Source organism: Zeus faber (genome assembly GCF_960531495.2).
Source record: "Zeus faber genome assembly, chromosome: 11".
Taxonomy (NCBI): Eukaryota; Metazoa; Chordata; class Actinopteri; order Zeiformes; family Zeidae; genus Zeus; species Zeus faber.
Genome location: NC_137205.1, coordinates 17442534 through 17461056, shown reverse-complemented (window position 1 = coordinate 17461056; position 18523 = coordinate 17442534). Strand labels below are relative to the sequence as shown.

At 43.2% G+C, this 18523-nt stretch overlaps 1 protein-coding gene across 1 annotated transcript; it reads right to left on the bottom strand.

Moving 5' to 3' along the window:
- Positions 1-5309: 5309 nt before the first annotated feature.
- Positions 5310-14572, bottom strand: LOC307237251 (metalloproteinase inhibitor 2-like). The gene is made up of 5 exons (XM_080009950.1): positions 14226-14572; positions 7733-7833; positions 7524-7632; positions 6882-7006; positions 5310-6788 (listed from the first exon to the last, which is right to left on the bottom strand). The coding sequence occupies exons 1-5, from the start codon at positions 14353-14355 to the stop codon at positions 6591-6593; spliced, it is 663 nt and encodes a 220-aa protein (XP_079866076.1). The 5' UTR covers positions 14356-14572; the 3' UTR covers positions 5310-6590.
- Positions 14573-18523: the final 3951 nt, after the last annotated feature.

Below are 18523 nucleotides of genomic sequence, written 5' to 3'. Positions count from 1 at the left end.
TTTTTTTTAATAAACAAAAGTATTTTAAAGAGTTAAAATCATATGACCTCCACCCCCATCCACCCTAGCCTGTCTTGAATGCAGGTTTTTATTACGAGGCTCAGACGGTGGCCCAGGTTGACCACGTCTCGACCTCAGATTTTCATGCCAAGAGGATGAGATTGGAGACCCGTGAGTTAGCTACAGGGTGTCTTCACGGCAGTCACTAATTCTGCTGGGCCGCTTTTCATTACATTACATTACATTGCATTTAGCAGACGCTTTTATCCAAAGCGACTTACAATTATTCAAACACCGATGGACGCAGCCATCAGGGACAATTAGGGGTTAAGTGTCTTGCTCAAGGACACAACAGCATGCTAGCAGGAGGAGCCTGGGCAACCTATAGATTACTAGATGACCAGCTCTACCTCCTGAGCTACCTTCCCCTAGAGCTCCCCCGCTTATTGCATGCCTTACTACCACAAATAGAGCCTATGGCATTACCGCCGACAATGTTATTAGTCGGGGTACGAGGGCCAGTCCTCCATGTTTGGCTGCCCTGCTAGACCGGAACAGGGCTACCCACTCACGCCACATCGGCAGCCCCCCTGCTGGCATTTCTATACTGATACCTGTGTGGAGGGTTCACTGAGATCCAGCAAATGGAATCTAAGCTGATAGCCACGCCCCCCACTCTCCTGTCTGAGTGACATGAGAACCGTGTGATTAAATATCAACGCTGTTCTCATTTATGTCCTCACTCACTGGGCAAGCCCCCTCCCTATCCGGCAGGGCCCCCCTTGGGCAGGACATGCACATCGCCTGTCTGTTGCGGTGAGGGCAGAGGGAAGTTACAAGGACTTTATGGGAAATGCCCCTCGCTTGGAGGCGACCTCCCTCTTCCTATACTACCTTGAGTGGCGTCTCAGGTGCTCACGACCACTATGGCTAGACAGAACACTGAGACGGGGTTACGCACTGCAGTTCAAGGTGCCCCGCCCCCCATCAAACTGCAGTCAGGTGAACCCAAGTGCAGGACATGACATGCCGGTAGGTAGGTCAGGAAAGACAGGCAGGGGGGGGGAAAGGCAGGGAAGGTCAGGCAGGCAGAGCAGGTAGGTAGGTAGGTAGACAGGGCAGGGCAGGGCAGGTAGGTAGGTAGGTCAGGCAGGGAAGCAGAGAGTTGGTAAGTGGTAGTCTTGACAACTATCTGGCAAAGACTGGGTGACCGAGGAACTGGTTATAAACTGGTGGAGTGATGGGTAAGGTGAAGACCGCTGGCTAGATTGCAGAATGGGTGTCAGCTGTGCAGTGGCAGAAATGCAGAACCAGAGTGATAGACAGAGGGAGCTAGAGTGAGTGGGCGAGAGAGAGAGCAAGGGACAGAATGACTATAACAACACGGAGCAAAACCAGGAACAGAATATACTTATAACAAAACAGAGCAAAGCCCTGACACTGACGACCTCCTTTCCAAAGCATCAGACAGACAGGGATGGCAAATTCCATGGCAGCATCTGCCTTATCAAAGGAGATAGCGGCACTTCTAAGGAAGGGAGCTATATTGGTCATTCAGCCAGCGAACAGCCAGACCGGCATCTATTCCTACTACCTGGTTCCCAAAAAGACAGGGGGAGTGAGACCAACTCTGGACTTGCGAGCTCTCAACAAACTGATTATAAAGAGACCGTTCTGCATGTTGACTGCACAGCACCTGCTGCGTTACATCATGCCAGGGGACTGGCTCACTCGATCGATCTCAAGGATACGTATTTTCATATACCCATCTGTGGCGGACCAAGGGCCATGGTCAAACACCGGCTACAGACAACAGCACGGTTCCCTTTCCCGCCGCCGCCAAGCGGCCTCGAATCAGACCAATCCGGGCCTGCGCGGTGCTTATTGGCCAGTGGCTGTTAGAGGCCCATCCCATTGCCGCACCAGCTCTCCAAAAGGGTCCAGCTGCAGAACTCTCACCTTAGGCCCGTACTCCCGCATGAGGCCTCAGTTTTATGAGCATCACCTATTGTATTTTCTTTTTCCAGGTCATAGTTCACAAAGTAGAATATGAAAACTATATATTAGAAATCTAATTATAAATATATGAAAATTATATATACTGTACTATATCTTGAAATACATCAATTTTAGTTCAAATAATTATTGATGCGCAAAAACAAACACCCATGTTTTCATATCATTAATATATGAATATGTATGAGTGGCTTTTCAATCATTCTAAACTACAGGGATAAGTATGAGCTCTAAAGCTCCACAAACGTGCATTACATTGATAATTGTCACCCAGTTATGTAAAACCTCTCAGAGTAAAAAATTACAAATTCCAGTGAACATTCACAAAAAACATTCACCACACAGTAGGTAGGCTAATGGGTCCCAACAATTTTATTGTATGGCCTTCTAAAGATGGAGCACCGTGAATGTCAAGGGTCTCTGACTTCGGACATGAACAAATCGCAGTCATCTTGACGTTGAAACTCAACCAAAAAAATGTCCCATCAACTCCTGATGTTCTTCATCGTGTGCTTCAACTAGTTGTTCTTATACTTCCTGTTATGGTGATCCCAACTATGAGACATGTTGACACAGACAGGGGTGCTTCCCCATTGCAGGATTGCAAATGCCTGCACATATCATCCTTCCTTATTATTGTGACCTGACGGCCAGGGCAATGGAAATGACTGTCCTGCAGCCCTGGTGGCACTTGCAAATGCTCATGTCTACAGAAAGAAAGGCCATTTTAAATTACGGTGGATTACAATTTGCTGAAATGATTTGGATTGTTTCACACCGAACCATAGGTGTAATTTTTTATTTTTTATTTTTTTTTAAACCAAGGTTATATGGCTTATATAAGTGAAAAATAGGGTGACCAAAATAAATCACCCTTGTTGTTTCATTAGGAGTTAAAAGTCTTGATCGATAATCTTTTAAATGATTGAATAATGGAGTCATTAACAGTAATTCCATAATAGCTATGGCAAAATTGCTGGACAACAGCCAATGTCCAGTAGACCCGCTGTGTTTCCCTCACACAGTACAGCATTTAAAACTAAACTGAGAATAAGATTAGAGCCTGGTGTACGTTTCATAGCTCCCTCTGGTAGGCAGGTATAGTTATTACATTTCCGTCCTCACAGCTCTCCTGACAAAATAATTATTTTCATTTGATTGTTGACTTGATCAACATGATAGAACACTGATGAATGATCCATTATTGATTAATCATGAGCATCCCATCAGGGCTGAAACGGGCTCAACTGAGTGGGAAATGATAGCAGTAAGCTAATAGGCTAACAGTCGGATCCGTAAATGCATTTTCAACAACAAAGTGTCTGGACACTCTCGTATCTCATGGGCATGTAATTGACTCGACATGACCCAAGGGCTCCACGGACGCAAGAATTTTGTTTCTACGACCAGCGGTTCAGATGTTAAAAGGTGTCGTTACAGCGCCACCATCTGGCCTATGAATCCCGTTTTTTGTGTTTCCTAGTTTCAGAACACGCTGAATCCGTTTCGTGGCCGTGGGTTTTACGGTTTCTGAGCACCATGCACCTTCAGTGGAGAAGAAAGCTGACTCCTAATAATAATAATAATAATAATAACATAATACCAACAAAATGACTGTGATATTCCGTACAGGTACAGAGTGGTCCGCCACACCAGTAAGCACTTCAGTGTCACTATTTTGATGGATGGGCTGAATTGTCAATAGTGGAGATGCCAAAGCTGTCCTCCAGTTTGGGGGTCAGAGGCCCTGTGGATATGTTGGAAAGTCTAGTCGGGCCAGAGACAGAAAAATCCCTATCACGTATTCTTCACTCACTTTGCTGAAACTTTCTCTCACTTTGAACTGAACAGGCGTTTTCTTCGGCGCTGCACACTGTTTTCCAACACGTCCTGACTCGACGTCTGAGTCTGACTGAGGGTGACAGGAGTTTCCCTCTTTCTCAGAGAGCAGAGAGCCACCAACATGTGATGACAAGCGGCGACGGGTTAATGGTGCGTCAGAGGTGATTTTGCTGCAACCCACGATCTATGTTGCAACCGGGTCCAGTTCTGGTTTTTCACGTTTAATTTCATGATTTTCACAGGTCACAGGTTGAGGCAACTTCAAGGCCACCTGAGGCACTCAATTACTTGGATACTGGACCTCAAAGACATAGGCTATTTTTTTGTATATAGACATAGATGTAGCAAGTTGACAGTGACCAGAATTGATCATTCATAATCCTGAAGACAATTGTTATTGTTTCTGTAGCTGCTGCTATTGCTGCTGCTGCTGCTGTTGTTGTTGTTTCTCTTGTTGCTGTTGTTTCTGTTGCTGCTGCTGTTGCAGTTGTTTTTGCTGTTATTTTTGTTGTTGTTGCTGCTGGTGTTGATGTTGCTGCTGCTGTTGTTCTTTCTGTGGCTGCTGTTGCTGATGTTGCTACTGCGGTTGTAGTTGCTTTTGTTGCTGTTGTTGTTGTTGTTGTTGTTGCTGCTTTGTTATTGCTGTTGTTTCAGGGGCATTCTTTTGAAATGACCAGCTGACAACTATATTCCTTTTTTGATTGTATTTCTTTGTAAAGCGCATTGTGTTGCCCTGGGATGAAATGCGCTTTATAAATTAGGTTTTGTTTGACTTGACTTGACTTGACTTGACTTGACTAGACTTGATAACATGAATCCAGTCCCCATAAATCGCAACGGTGCACATTTATTCAAATTATGACCAGATACTTATCCAACAGGATACAGTAAGTACGACGTGACTGACTTGATGGCTGACAAGCCTGCTAAGGGCCTTAATCCATGAAACGCTAACTCTCTAAGAGTGGCATGTGGCTATCAAAGAGCTACTTAAATGACTCAAATAACTCTGGTCAATGGGAAGAAATTATGAGCACCACCGTTTAGACTGCTCAAACCCTCTGCCAGCAAACAGCAAATCTTTGCCTCCAGGGTGATCCTGAAGATCCCCCCCTTCAACAGCGTGTCTGGACATCAAAGTCATCTCTGGGGCAAAATTGGAAACATCTTCCCCTGCCACGGGCTTAGGCCTCATATCACGTGCCTATCCGAAACCATTGTACATAATTGGAAGACAATTATGATTGTGCAATTGTGCATAAGTAGTACGTAGTACATGAGTTTGAACACAGCAATAGGCTCCGATCAACACTCATTTACTTCAGTAATTCAAATTACTACAATAATTAACCAAGAAATAATTGATACAATTTTTTTGAACTCATTCTGAAACTAAATCTTTAGCCCCTTTTTAGAATAATATTGTTCATTGACAAAAATAAACATCGAAAGGGTTTTCAGTGTTTTATTGAATGTATTATTTAAGTTATTCAAGGTCATGCATGCACAAAAATACTACCTTCTCTCAAATAGTCTTATGTTAAACCAGCACAAGACACCTACCATACGCTTTCTAGCAGGTAAGCTAAAAAGAATATTTTTACATCTCTGTAAATTTGCATTGACATTGAGATAACCATGTGTGAATAATTTCCTGATCTCAAATTTTATATTATAACATTAAGCACAACTGGCTGCACATTTTGTTTCACTGCTTGGCCTGGTCTTCAGAAATATTACCTATAATGTAAATTAAAAATATATGCACATTGTCGAGTATTGTTAAAGTGTCAGGCCTTTCCTTTGGAAATAAAACAATGGTGTCATTTACTCCAATGTTGGCCCTTTTTAATTCAGACTTTTACCAAACCACCTTAAATAAAAAATATGCTCTTAGACCATGGCATTAGAAATAGAAAAGCGCAAGATATAAGTGTATCATAGCTGTAATAATACAAAAATACAAAATGGAGGATTCAATCCCCTTGTTTTCAGACAATACATTTCAGAAAATATGACTGCTAAGGCAACTGCGATAAAAGTGCATTCTACTTCTAGACAAGACCACTGTCATGAAAGAAAACCATTACGAAATAAAAATAAAATAAAGATAAAAACACAATCAAGCATTGATTTCTACATAGACTGGCCCCTAATGTCATAATACTGAAATTTCAGAAAAGTAAAATTGTATTTGAAAAAAAAGAAACAAAAAAAAAACAAAACCAATTGCTTTGTAAATGTAACATATAGCACATATAGCACACTGGGCGTCATAATACTAAAGCCAGAAGGGACACAGAGTGCCACTCAAACCTCACCCAGAATCCAAAATTGCCAGCCATTGTTTATTTATGAACACATAAATTCACAAAATATTCATATTTTTTGTCACGTGTATACCTGTGTATGTTTTACCGATTCATTTAATTATTCTCTCATTATTTCATATTCATTTAAATACTTTTGGTTACGATTTAAATAACTTTGGTCGATTTGAAAATACTAACACAACAGAATAGTGCAGAAAGACTTTTTTTTTTTAATGGACAGTTCCTGCATGGTAACAACTTCACCAGTGAATACAGATCCTATGGCCTTCGTAGTATATAAAAAAAAAAATAACATTAGCAATTTTAATGGTCGATCAATTTGTAATTTATAAGAATTTATCTGATTCTATTTAAATTGCAGACCTCCCCGGTCATGTTGAACAGTGACGCTCGGTGGAGTTAAGGGTCCTCGATGTCCATGAAATCCTTTTTGGGCGGCGCGGAGCCTCGGTACCAGGCGCAGGAGCCGTCGCTCCTCTTGATGCAGGCAAAGTGTTTGGCCTGGGGTCCGCTGATGCTCTTCCCGATCACCCAGTCCGTCCAGAGGCACTCCTCCGGGGTGGAGAGCATGCAGGGGATGGAGGTGCAGCGAGTGATCTGGGAGAGAATCGCCACTGGTCAGTTTATGCTCCCGGGATAATTTGTAAATTTGGGATGATTTTCTCTTCTGACATGTTCAGCCCGTCCTACCTTGCAGTCGCAGCCCATTTCGTAACGCTGAGGCAGGCTCTTCTTTTGGGTGGCGCTCATGGCCTCCCAGGGTTCGATGAAGTCACACAGGGTCACATGCATTGTCCCGTCCGTCTCCAGTTTTCCTAAATTGGAACGTTGAGTTAGCGGGAATGAGTTTGGATTTGTATAAAGACTTAGAAATACAGTCATGCCACAAAGAAAGAAAAGGACACCCGTCCTCTAAATCGGTGAATCCCAACCTGGGGATCAAAAGGGGGAGCGTGCAAATTTTTCAACAAAAATTTGTTGAATTATAAATTATTAAAAAAAACTCCAGGAGTATGTTGTAATGTATTGCAGAGCATGCCCTAAAAACCTCACTCTCTTCACCATGAAATTACAACCACCTCACACAAAAATGGCCCCCGTTGAATCACTGTAATAATAATTTCATATAATGTGTAATATGCGGGAGGGATTGTAGGGTTGTACCGTATAATAAATACATGAAAAAAATAAAATAAAATTATGGCGATAGTGGGGTCTCGGAATGAATCCGTTTGGATTTAGGGAGTTTCCGGGATCCCTGATTCTCACGACATACAACTTGTGTGAAAGATGAGATGTGAGATGGGATACGCTGTCCAGTCACTGAGGTACCTGTGATAAGATACTCCATCTTGCCGTTAGTCTCCAGAGTCACCCCACACACTGCTGAGGAGGGTGCGGTGTAGATGGCGTCAATGTCCTGGGTTGGCCCTTTGAACATCTAGCAAGAAAGGAAAAAAAACACGATGAGACACCGAAATCTACAAAGAAGTTTATTTCGCTGCTGAGATTCAGTTGGAGAGTTCAAATCAACCATTTACCTTGATCTGCTTGATGTCATACCTGACCCGTTTGATGGGATTTCCATAGACGTCATTGCCCACAGGAATCTCTTGCTCCGACATGACCTTTGCCCTTATAACTGAAAGGGAAGAAGACACACAGTTTGGGTTTTGAGGCCAATAAAGTCGAAAGGGCTTTGGTGTGGAAAGTTGATTCCGCTCGTCTGCATCTGATGGGATGTATTTCTGCGTGCACGATTTGGCAATAATACACCAACATGGCCCGTGTCTGGAGTGTGCAGGTGACGGGAGCACATGAGAGTTTCATCAGCTGCAATCAGATAGAGGAATTTGGGCTGCCAGGCCCCAGCCAGACACAGGAGGAAGCCAGTCAGCAGTATTCCAAAAGCTGAACGCCCCCCACCCCCCCAACCCCCTCGCCTCAAGGCTCCTCTTCTGGCCTACCTTTCTCCCTGTATAGAAGTGCTGACATGCAAACCGACCTCTCCCTCTTTCTAACTTGTCTTCCTGAACCTTCGACTTTCGCACGATCTTGCCGGCATAATGACGATTAAGAGAAGCTCGGACCAAAAAACATAATAGCTGGAGTGGAAAACTTCTTCGAGCCGCACTGATGAGATTTCAAACTCCAGCAAGTCTTTAAGCTTCCCGCTTACAATGGGTTCTTCAAACAGCACTTAGCTGCCAGTATTTTGATTATCATTGGTATGGTGCATTCTGTTCGTTAAAAGTAAATGAATTCCAGCTCAAAGCCCTTACATTAATATCCCAGTGACACTACAATTAAGCTAAAGGTCAAAGCGGTCTCCAAAAATCACATTCGAATCCATCTAGGATCTAACCTAGGATTGAAGCAGGCGACCGGGTTAATGTCCTCCAGATGTTCTCCCCGCGGTGGAGAGGTGCTGCCGACTGTCTCGGACCAACGATAGCCTTACCGAAAAAAAGATCTTCTTATAAGGCTTTTTTATTTGACCGAAGCATGGAGCTGTGAAACACACGTGACCTAATTTGATTACAACAGAGACCTAAAGAACATCTCCTTTAAAGGCTCTAAAAAGGGGGCGAACTGTTGACAGGAAGTATGAGGTCGGAAAAAAAATTAATAGTGGACACGGAGATTGGGATAGAAAAGGAGCGATGGAGGACGCCTGCACTCGAGAGAGAGAGAGAGAGAGAGAGAGGAAAGTATTTACAGGGAAGAATATCACAATTACTTGAGCCGATCGGGATCATTTTGTCAAACTGATTCTCCAATCACATGATTATGTCTGAATTTGAAATAAAAGACAACTGAATTAAAAACACTCTGAGATATGTTGTAATGAATAGAATGTTAATGATGTGCATTCTCATCAGTTGGGTGAAGGCAAAGAAACCCGTCTCCCCTCATTTTACTACAATAGGCCTTTGTAGTGGCATAACAAGACCAAGAAAGACAACTAAATTATTAACTGCAAATATTTCTCTGACAATTAACCATCAAACTCAGACTCCATGATCGCGAAAGCCCCACTACGCCACGCCACACCGCCGAGTGAGAACAATCCTCCAGTTTCGGGAGAACAAGAGCAGCCAGGAGGCGCGGAGGAATGAGAGGTCTGGATCCAGGACGTCGCCAGGAAAATGTGCAAAACATTGTGTGTCATGCAGCCTTCGTGGCTCCCTCTGTGCACCAGAGCTGCTCCGTGGAAGCGGCCATATTAACGGAGTAGTCGAAGTTTATTTATATTGTGCCTTCACAAACAAACCAGATGTCTGCCAAAGTGCTTAACAGATGAATAAATGCCTAAAGTGATGCATAAAGTCAATCACAGTTGTAGGAAAGGGACTTAGGTACGTAGGTTTTAAGTCGATCTTGGACGACACCAACCGAAACAGCCGATCTAATGTTATCTGGCAGACTGTTTAATGTTATCTGGCAGACTGTTTAATGTTATCTGGCAAAGTTCTGTGCAGCTGAAGAAAAGGTCCTGTCTCCGGCTCTTTTTTCCGACGGCACCGTGGGACGGCTAATAAACCTTGTCGGGAGGACCTTAGGGGTCTAACAGTATGGCAAGGCACGAGTAGTTCAGAAATATAGATAGACGCACAGCCACGCAGCGATAGAAACGCCGGTGGTAAGATCTGAAACTCGACACGAAGCCAGTGCAAACATGCGATGGATTGGAGAGATGTGGTCTCCTTTTTTTTTTAATTTATTTTTTTCTGATTTTGATAATAGCTTAGCTGCACCATTTCGGACAAGTTTTACTTGGAAATAGAGGTCTGGGAGAAACCAAAGTAGAAGGAATTAGGTTTGAGTGAGAGATATATTTGAGTGTCGTTGGACAAAAAAAATATAATAATTATTAATAACACCTATAATGAGAACAATAGTTGACCCTAGATTGAGCCCTGGGGGATCCCAGATTAAATGCTGGCAGTAGTCGAAGGCGAGTTGTGACTGAGAAACTTCAACTAGAATTCAAGGGCAGAACCAATCTCGGGCTGAGCCTGAGATGCAAATACAGTCCCTTAGCCAGTTGACCAGTGTGCCGCGATCGACCGTGTCAAAGGCTGCATGGAGGTCTAACAGAATTTGGACTGAGCAGTTTCCGTCATGCACAGGACAGAGGACGTCGTTTGTCACCTTTCAGAGGGCCGTTGCCGATGTACATTGCAAATCTTTTCTCAAGGTCATGCCACTAAAGATGCCTTTTGGCTCTCAAAAGAGCCGCAAATTAAAAAAAGAAATAAAAAGCAGCACACGCACGCCACGGAAGACAAACTGCGAGTGTTGCTGCTTCAGGAGAAACGTAAAAATACACTCTCCAACTCCTCCGGTTACGATGGGGACTGGCGGCAATTCCCTTTTTTTCCTGAGTGTGCAAAATCACAGATTACTTCTCCCCCTTACGGATGTAAAGTAGGTCAGATACAACGATTCGCATTTGCAGTGCCCACAGTGAGGCCTGTCTCCGCTGGCAGGACTAGCAGGACCAAAAGAAAAGTCAGACTCCTGTGACGTCTCAATTCGGACCACCTCGCCAAAAACATTACTGGAACTGAGACTGACATGTTACATGCCACAAGAGAGCATAATAAAAAAAAAAAAACTTCAATGGTGACTACTTTATGCCGATTATGTTGAACACACCAAGGCAACATACTTACATCCGTCTTGTTTTTCAGTTTGAGTTTTGTTTGTAAAGATCTCTCTGAACTTGAGAATTATTGACGAAGAACGACTTCCTCGCTGCTTATTATTGTCGCGACCATTTCTCCGTCAGACAAGAGGGATGGGAAGAAGGAAACTCTTCAAATTATCGGGGGGGAACCATCCGTCCGGCCCTGGCTCCTACGCTCACCTTCTCCTCTATTAAGCTTTGTAGTGGTCAGACGTTGAAGGTCGTTTCATTTTAATTCAACGTAGCCTCCTGGCACTGGGGGAGGGGCGCTGTTATACTACATCCCTGCCACTGTCCCCGTAACATTTGATAATTACATTCATTACCGTTAAGGCTTTTCGCCGTTGTATACACTGTGATTATTAAAAATCGACAGACAGCGCAACTATCAGTGTGAGAGTCCAAAGCAGCCGTAGTGAGTGCGCGCTCCGTTCAGTATGTATGAAATATGGGTGACCTGGTTTTTAATGTCGTCCTTGTTTGCACAGCTTGCAGGGCCGTCTTCATCCCCCCCCCAAAAAAAAGAAAAAAAAGCTGGATGGGTTGTCTCCTTTCAAGTTCCCAAATGATTTCCATTCTCTGTTCCCAAAACTGCATTATGCATTAGCACAGCAACGCTCAAGGGAATTACAATTAAGATCTATGAGAACGTTTCTCCCATTCTTGATCTACTGGCGTCACGTATGATTAATGGACGGGATCGCACTAACAGCTGTCAAAGACTGATGGAAACAGGACCCAAAAAATGTTGTGAAATTTTTGCCCTGCGTCGCGCACACAGGACGAAAGCACTAACAGTTCTTCCAGCGTTACCAAAAGAGCTCAGCTCCCGGGCAGAGACCGCATGGTTGATCTAACGGGGGCGAAATGTGAACATTTATTTGATGACGGAAGTCTTAAGCTTCCCTCGGCAGCCGTGAGCAATAAAGAAGTCGAACTGTTAAATGGTGGAAACTTGCAACCGGGAGCTAAACTTATTTACAACATACTGTATCTGGATCCTTTCACACTCTCTGGGCAAGTAGGAAATTACTTGTTTTCGAAACGCGGGGACTCGATAGTCTGAGGCCAATTGTCTCTGTGGATCAAAGCGCTACAGGTATGAAACAACAAGAGGTTTGTAATCGTCAAACTTGGAATGCAAGGATCTATGAAAACCTTTCATTTCAGTAGAATTGCCCTCGCTCCTGGTGAAACCGTGAAATGTGGAGTGGTGTCAGTGACACAACTTCCGTTGCAGTTCGATTGAAACACACTCTTTGCCACTTCCTGCAAAACAGTGAATTTCGAGCCTTGAGAACAGAAAATACGGAGGCTTAATAGGCTTAAGATGAGGAACAAACATGGTCACTAAACAGACCATAACTTTAGAGGAGTTGGCCCTAAAAGTGCTTGAGTGTCAGAGTAAAGGTGTAAGTGGGTGCGGTTCATTTTATAGTTTGCATTATTTTGTATTAAATAATGATAGGGAAACGGACATGTAAGTACCTTACAAGGTCGTGATTCGGGTGAATTGGAATGTGACGAGAGCGGCATCTCACATTTTCCACGTACGTACGCAACCATTGCAAAAATTCTGACATCACAACAAATAGAACGTACTCATCGACTGGAGGAAGTGTTACTCATGAGGGTTACGGCTGAAGGTGGTGTTGCTCAATAATGCCGAATTCTCCAATCAACATTATTAAACAAGCGAAAACTAGGATCAACACAGTCATCATTGTACATTCTCTTAACGTTGCAACGGCGAAGGGGGTCCCCCGCCAAGTCATTAATACAGTCGGTAACCACTGTATTAATCATTTGGCGGGGGGACCCCCTGGAACCTCTTGAAGGAGCCCTGGTGGTCCCTCCCCGGACCCCACATTGACAACCACTGCCCTGCGGACCCGTGGGAGCCGCTAGTAAAGGGAAACCTCGGAATAAGTCATCTTCTGTATGCGTGCCACATTCTCAGCCAACTCACCAACAAGAAAAAAAAAAAGACCCTCAGCAAACCCAATTTGAATAGCTGGACAAGCCGGCCACTGTTGTGCAGTTTTTTCTGGCATGGGAGCTCAGCGAACAGGCAGTTTTTTGTGACAGGTAGAATGGGCAAAGGAATCTGAAAAATTGCATCTTGAGGAGTTCAAAGGCTGAAAATCAAAGCCATTCATTGGGCGATGGTCAAACGTGTGCCAGGTTGAGCCGAGCTGCGGATGGAGGGAAGCCATGTTTTCATTCATAAACATGGCCTGGACCGAGGGCCAAGCGACACCGCCAAAACTGACAATCGTGATATTATTTTGATGCCTGGAAATGGATAATCGGACGATGTTTTGGGGGGGGGGCTATCGGAGCTTTCGTCAGGTATTTAACACCATTTGTGATTTGGACAGCTGCTTCACATAGACACTGTGTCTAGGAGGTTCAGAAAATTCCTTCACTTTACTGTAATCAAGAAGTAAAGACAACTTTTAACCCGATATCGCAGACGATACAGTCCTGTATCACTGCACATCGATAATATCGCGATGTATCGCCTCGCCCTCATGCCTGCATCACCACAAGCTCCCCGAAGTCAGTGTCTGTGGCCCGCGCCAGGCCACGTGACTGCCAATTAATGAAATCATAATCATTGTTTTCATTTGTTTGTTTTGCTTTTATTCCCTTTTTTTAATATGAAGCACTTTGAACTGAACATGAACGTGTATGAAAGGTTCAATACAAGAAAATGTATCATTACTATTGTTGTTATTATTATCATCAATTTTATTATTATTATTATCATCTTCATCATTATTATTATTATTATTATAATCGTTATTATGACCATCATTATTATTATTATTATCATCATTATTATTATTACGATCATTAGCATTATTATTATAATCATGATATTATGATCATCATTGTTATTATTATAATCATTATTATGATCATCATTATTATTATCATGATCATTATATTTATGATCAAAATGATGATCCTTATTGTTATTATTATCTTTATCTTTATATTATTATCTTTATCTATCTCTATGATCATTATTATTATTATTATTATTATCTTTATTACTATTATCTTTATTATTATTATGATGATAATTATTATTAGTATTAGTAGGCCTAGTTGTAAGAAAAAATAGAAAAAGTAACACTTTTCTTTTGTCGAGCGATTTTAACTATTTCAACTCTTTCTGCGTCATAAGTAAAAAAAAAAAAAAGGGGGGGGGGGGTAATACATAGGGGGTAAAAAAAAAGTAAATATATTCACGTGTTATATGCCAAACAAGTAGGCGCGGAGTATCGTTTGTACAGGACGATGCATTGAATGTTAGGCGGGATCAGACTTACCGACGTCCGCGCTGCAGAACGCCTGCTGGGGATGCGCAGGGGAGCAGCTGCAGGCTTCTGTTAGCTCCTCCACTCTCCACACGAACAAAATGGCCAAAGTGACAAAATAACTGCTCACCGTCCAAGTCATCTCCGGTTCTCTCTGGAGTTTGGAGTCTAACGACTGGAAAATCAGGATAATAATAATAATAATAATAATAGTAACAATAAGACTCAAAGTCGCCTGGATGCTACACAAACAACGGCTCCACGGCTTCTGTGTCTCGGGTGAGGGAAACAATCCAGTAGTGGGAGCAGGAGACTGAAATGTGTTTTCTTCTTGTCACTGGTTCCTCCAGAAAGCGGACTTTTCCACTGCCGTCAGCCCCTCTCAGCAGGCGCGTTTTATTGCCCACCGAGCTCCTCCCCTTCGTGCACTGGGCACGTACTCGAGAGGTAAAAGTGAATGAAAACAACAAGTAGAAGAGAATAGTAACAAGTATAAGTCAATGAAAATAAGTATTGACTCCCTCCCAACTCCCCCGCATCTTATTATTATTATTATTATTATTATTATTTTATTATTAATAATAATAATATGATGATGATTATTATTATTGTTATTATTATTACTGTTATTGTTATTGTGGTTATAATTATTATATTATGATTATTGTAGATTCCTCTCCAATAATCATATTATGAATCGAAAAACTTTTTGTTTTTAATAAAACAGGACAGCATTGTTAGTTTACTTTATACAACTCTCTTTAGCACGGAATAACAAACAAAAAAAAAACATATTTTTGTATGTATGTACTTGTCATTGCCCTGATAGATGATACCCCTACTCCCTACCCCTATTTTTTTCTGCAGATGAGTGCTCATGCATCATGATTGGGGTTTATTTTGAGATATATATATATATATATATATATATATATATATATATATATATATATATATATATATATACACACACACACACACACACAAAAGTAATGTCAGTAATGTGTGTTAGAAATGTAGTCGTGTAAAAACGATAGACATTTGCTTTGAAATGTAACAGAGTACAAGTGGAATATATATATATATATATCTCAAGTAGGGATAGACACTACACAACATGCTGAAGTAAAGTAAGGAAGTCGTTACAGTACTTTATCACTTTCCATCTCTGGTACCGACACTGATTTTGAGTCGTTTTTTGCCTACGCTTACTGGGGTGTCTCGACGCGATCATTTTGTGATGTGATGTAAACGTGAGCACAATTCCAGTAGCTTCTAAGGACACCGCAAACACATGGATAAGAAAAAAAAAACAAAAAAAACAAAAAAAAAACAAAAAAAACGGAAGGAAAGGGAGGAGGGCGGAGGTAGAGAAGGTGACATCACCCCCTTTAAACATAATAGATTCAATCTGGTGTGGATTTCCCGGGAATAAGCAGCGGGCCCTCCTCCCTTCTGCGAAAGAAAACATTATGATATAGTTTCATTCTTTTGCTTTTTTTTTTTTTTTTTTCTAAATCCGTGACTCACGCAGCAAAAATGAACGGTTGTTCCACTGGAAAGTTCTCTACTTCAGCAGCACCTCAGGAAAAGGATCTCAGGAGTTTGGGTTTGCGGCCTCTGGTGTTGATTCTGGCTCGAGACTGGGGTGGGGGTTTCGGGGGGGGGGGGGGGGGGGGGATCAGCGTCGGGGGCAGCGTTAGTTGAATGATTAGAGCCGATGATATACGGAGAAGGGGACAGCGCAGAAAGGAGCCATATCTGCTACGCTTCGCCTCGCTCCCTGACATCATATTTGGCCGCCGGGCCAAAATGTGTTCTTATAGGGTCTCCAGAAATATTTCCACTCTTTTTCCACAATTACATCCATTTTTTTGCTTGGTTGCTTTTTTTTTTTTTCTTTCTTTCCCCCCGCCAGCCTCCGTGATTGGATGTCTTCCTAAAAGAGAGGCAGGAGGAGGAGGAAAGAGATACTCATAGTAACTTGGTAACTCGGTCTCGTCGATTTGGGTCGAATGAACAAAGAGAAATGGAAGCTCCCCCTCGCGTCGCGTCACGTCCACGTCCGGGCTCGAGTCGAATGATCCACAGGAGAATGATCCGAAGCGCTCGGCCGCCTTGGATGAACAACAAAAAACGTGCGACATCCAAGCGACGGAATGTTGTTTGTTTTGATGTAAATTGATCATTTATCATTAAATTATTCGGATTCAGACATTCCGCTGGGCCTTGGAAACTGCAGAAACCGGGATGGATCGGACGGATCGTTCGATAGATTAGGAAAGTTACCGAAATTGGCGAGGCGCAATGAGTCACACACTGTAGTACGGTGGAATCTGCCAGGCGTCAGGGTTGTTTCGACGGGGGGAGAGAGACAGCGGCGCATAGTTTGCGTGTGAGTGTGTGGAGGTGGGGTGGGGGTCGGAAAAAGAAGATAAACAAGAGGAAACGACGATGCCGAGATCAAACGGGTGTAAATACTTTTGGTCCCACTTTCTGGAGTGTGCGAAAGCCATCAGGGCGACAGGGTAAAGAAAAAAAAAAAAAGTCTATCCCTGGGAAAAGTCCTGTGGCCCCGGCGTCAGAAACGGTGGGCTCCCTTTGAAACCCAAAGGTGGAGCGATGAGGCGAGGCCCCAGCTCCTGGGCAGACGACTGACCCTCCCTCCACCTTCGCTCCAGGACTTGGGGGAGCAAAGTCGCGTGTGGGGGGGCGGGTGGGGGGCAGTTTTACAAGGCTGTGGAGGAGGGTGTGTTTCCTTTTTCTCTGTGCTAAGGAATCGCGACAAACAAATGAGGCAAAGAGCACGGGCACGAGATTCCAGCGATGCAAATCTATAGTTATTCCTGTTCCGTATATCACCGTACAACTCTCTCTCTCTCTCTCTCTCTGTCTCTCCCTCTGAAATAAGGCGGTGTTCGCTTTCTTAAATCTGCCGTGTTATATCAACATGAGGTTTTCATTTGAGGAGAAGGGCTGGATTGTCCCAGAAGTGCATTGTAAGCAGCTTCCCTGTGGACATTGTGCACTGCAAACCCTCAGAGGGGCTCGGGAATGGTCGAACCTCCATACTTTCAAATTACAGCCTTTGGAAAGGCCAGGAATACTCCCGAAAGGAAGTGCCCGGCAAGGCAGGGGGAAAAAAACAAAAAATAAATAAATAATCAGATTGCGGGAACTGGTGGGTGCTGTGGCAGTGACCCACATCCTCAATGACTCCAGCTTATTTGTTCCCCTCGCGGAATGCCTGGTTGTGACCCGACCGACTGACCGCCCTCGGCACCTTCCCATGAATTCCGAGCATCCTCCTCGCCCACCGCCCTCCTCACCCAAAATGTATTCACACTTTAATGTGTCCCGGCAACGGCCGACTAACGGGGAATTCCCACGCATCTCCGGGGCACTTTCCAAGGTTGAGACAGTGAATCAGTACAAGGTGATTTTACCTTTTAGGGATGGAGTGAAGACGTCTGTCGGAAAACAAAGTCATGTGAAAGTGAAATCACAGACTTTTGGTCAAGGAGTCAGCGTGAGGTCGAGGTGTGTCGTCAGAGAGCGCCCCGTGAATCACCGCGGTTCCCTCCGGCCCAAAGTTCATGGGTGCACCCTCGACGGACTGAAGCTTGTGCATCGGAATTCATATGCGTGACATCGTTTTGAGGAGTTACCTCACGTTGGTGGGGACTTTTTTTTTTGAGGGTTTTTACGCAACGGGCTGTGTACTGCACAATTAAAAGAATGATGGAACACTCACTTCCTCTGCAGTCCGCCCGATAACAGGGCACGGCCTTTCTATCTAAAGGGGAAAAGTTGACGGTAAGAAATTAAACAAGTTTACACAGCTTCAATGTACGTCATCCAGAGCTTCCTGTCCAACATGTCCTGGGAGATTGCAATGTCACCGCGCAAATGGTAGAGATTCTGGTCAACTATTATCTGTGTTTATTGAGCTTTAAAAACAATTGATAAGCAGGCTTTATAGAGCATGACATCATCTAAACATGTAGCTGTATAATCGTTTTTTCATCGAATATTCAAAATAAAATAAATCCCGCCAGTAAACGCCATTTTAAAAATGAATAAATAAGTATGACGAATGTTGCGACTTGAAGTCAAATCATTTCCGTCCGTGAACAATAAGTAACAAGTGCAGCCACTTTATTTAACATTTCACTAAAATAAAACTTTGACCAAATCAAAAACAAAATAAATATGGCAAGTAGGTCTAAATAAATAAATAAAGTTTGTGGCGTTGTCCGTCTTCGTCGGGACGTCTTGTCGACATCTTTTACACATTGGATGTTTAACGT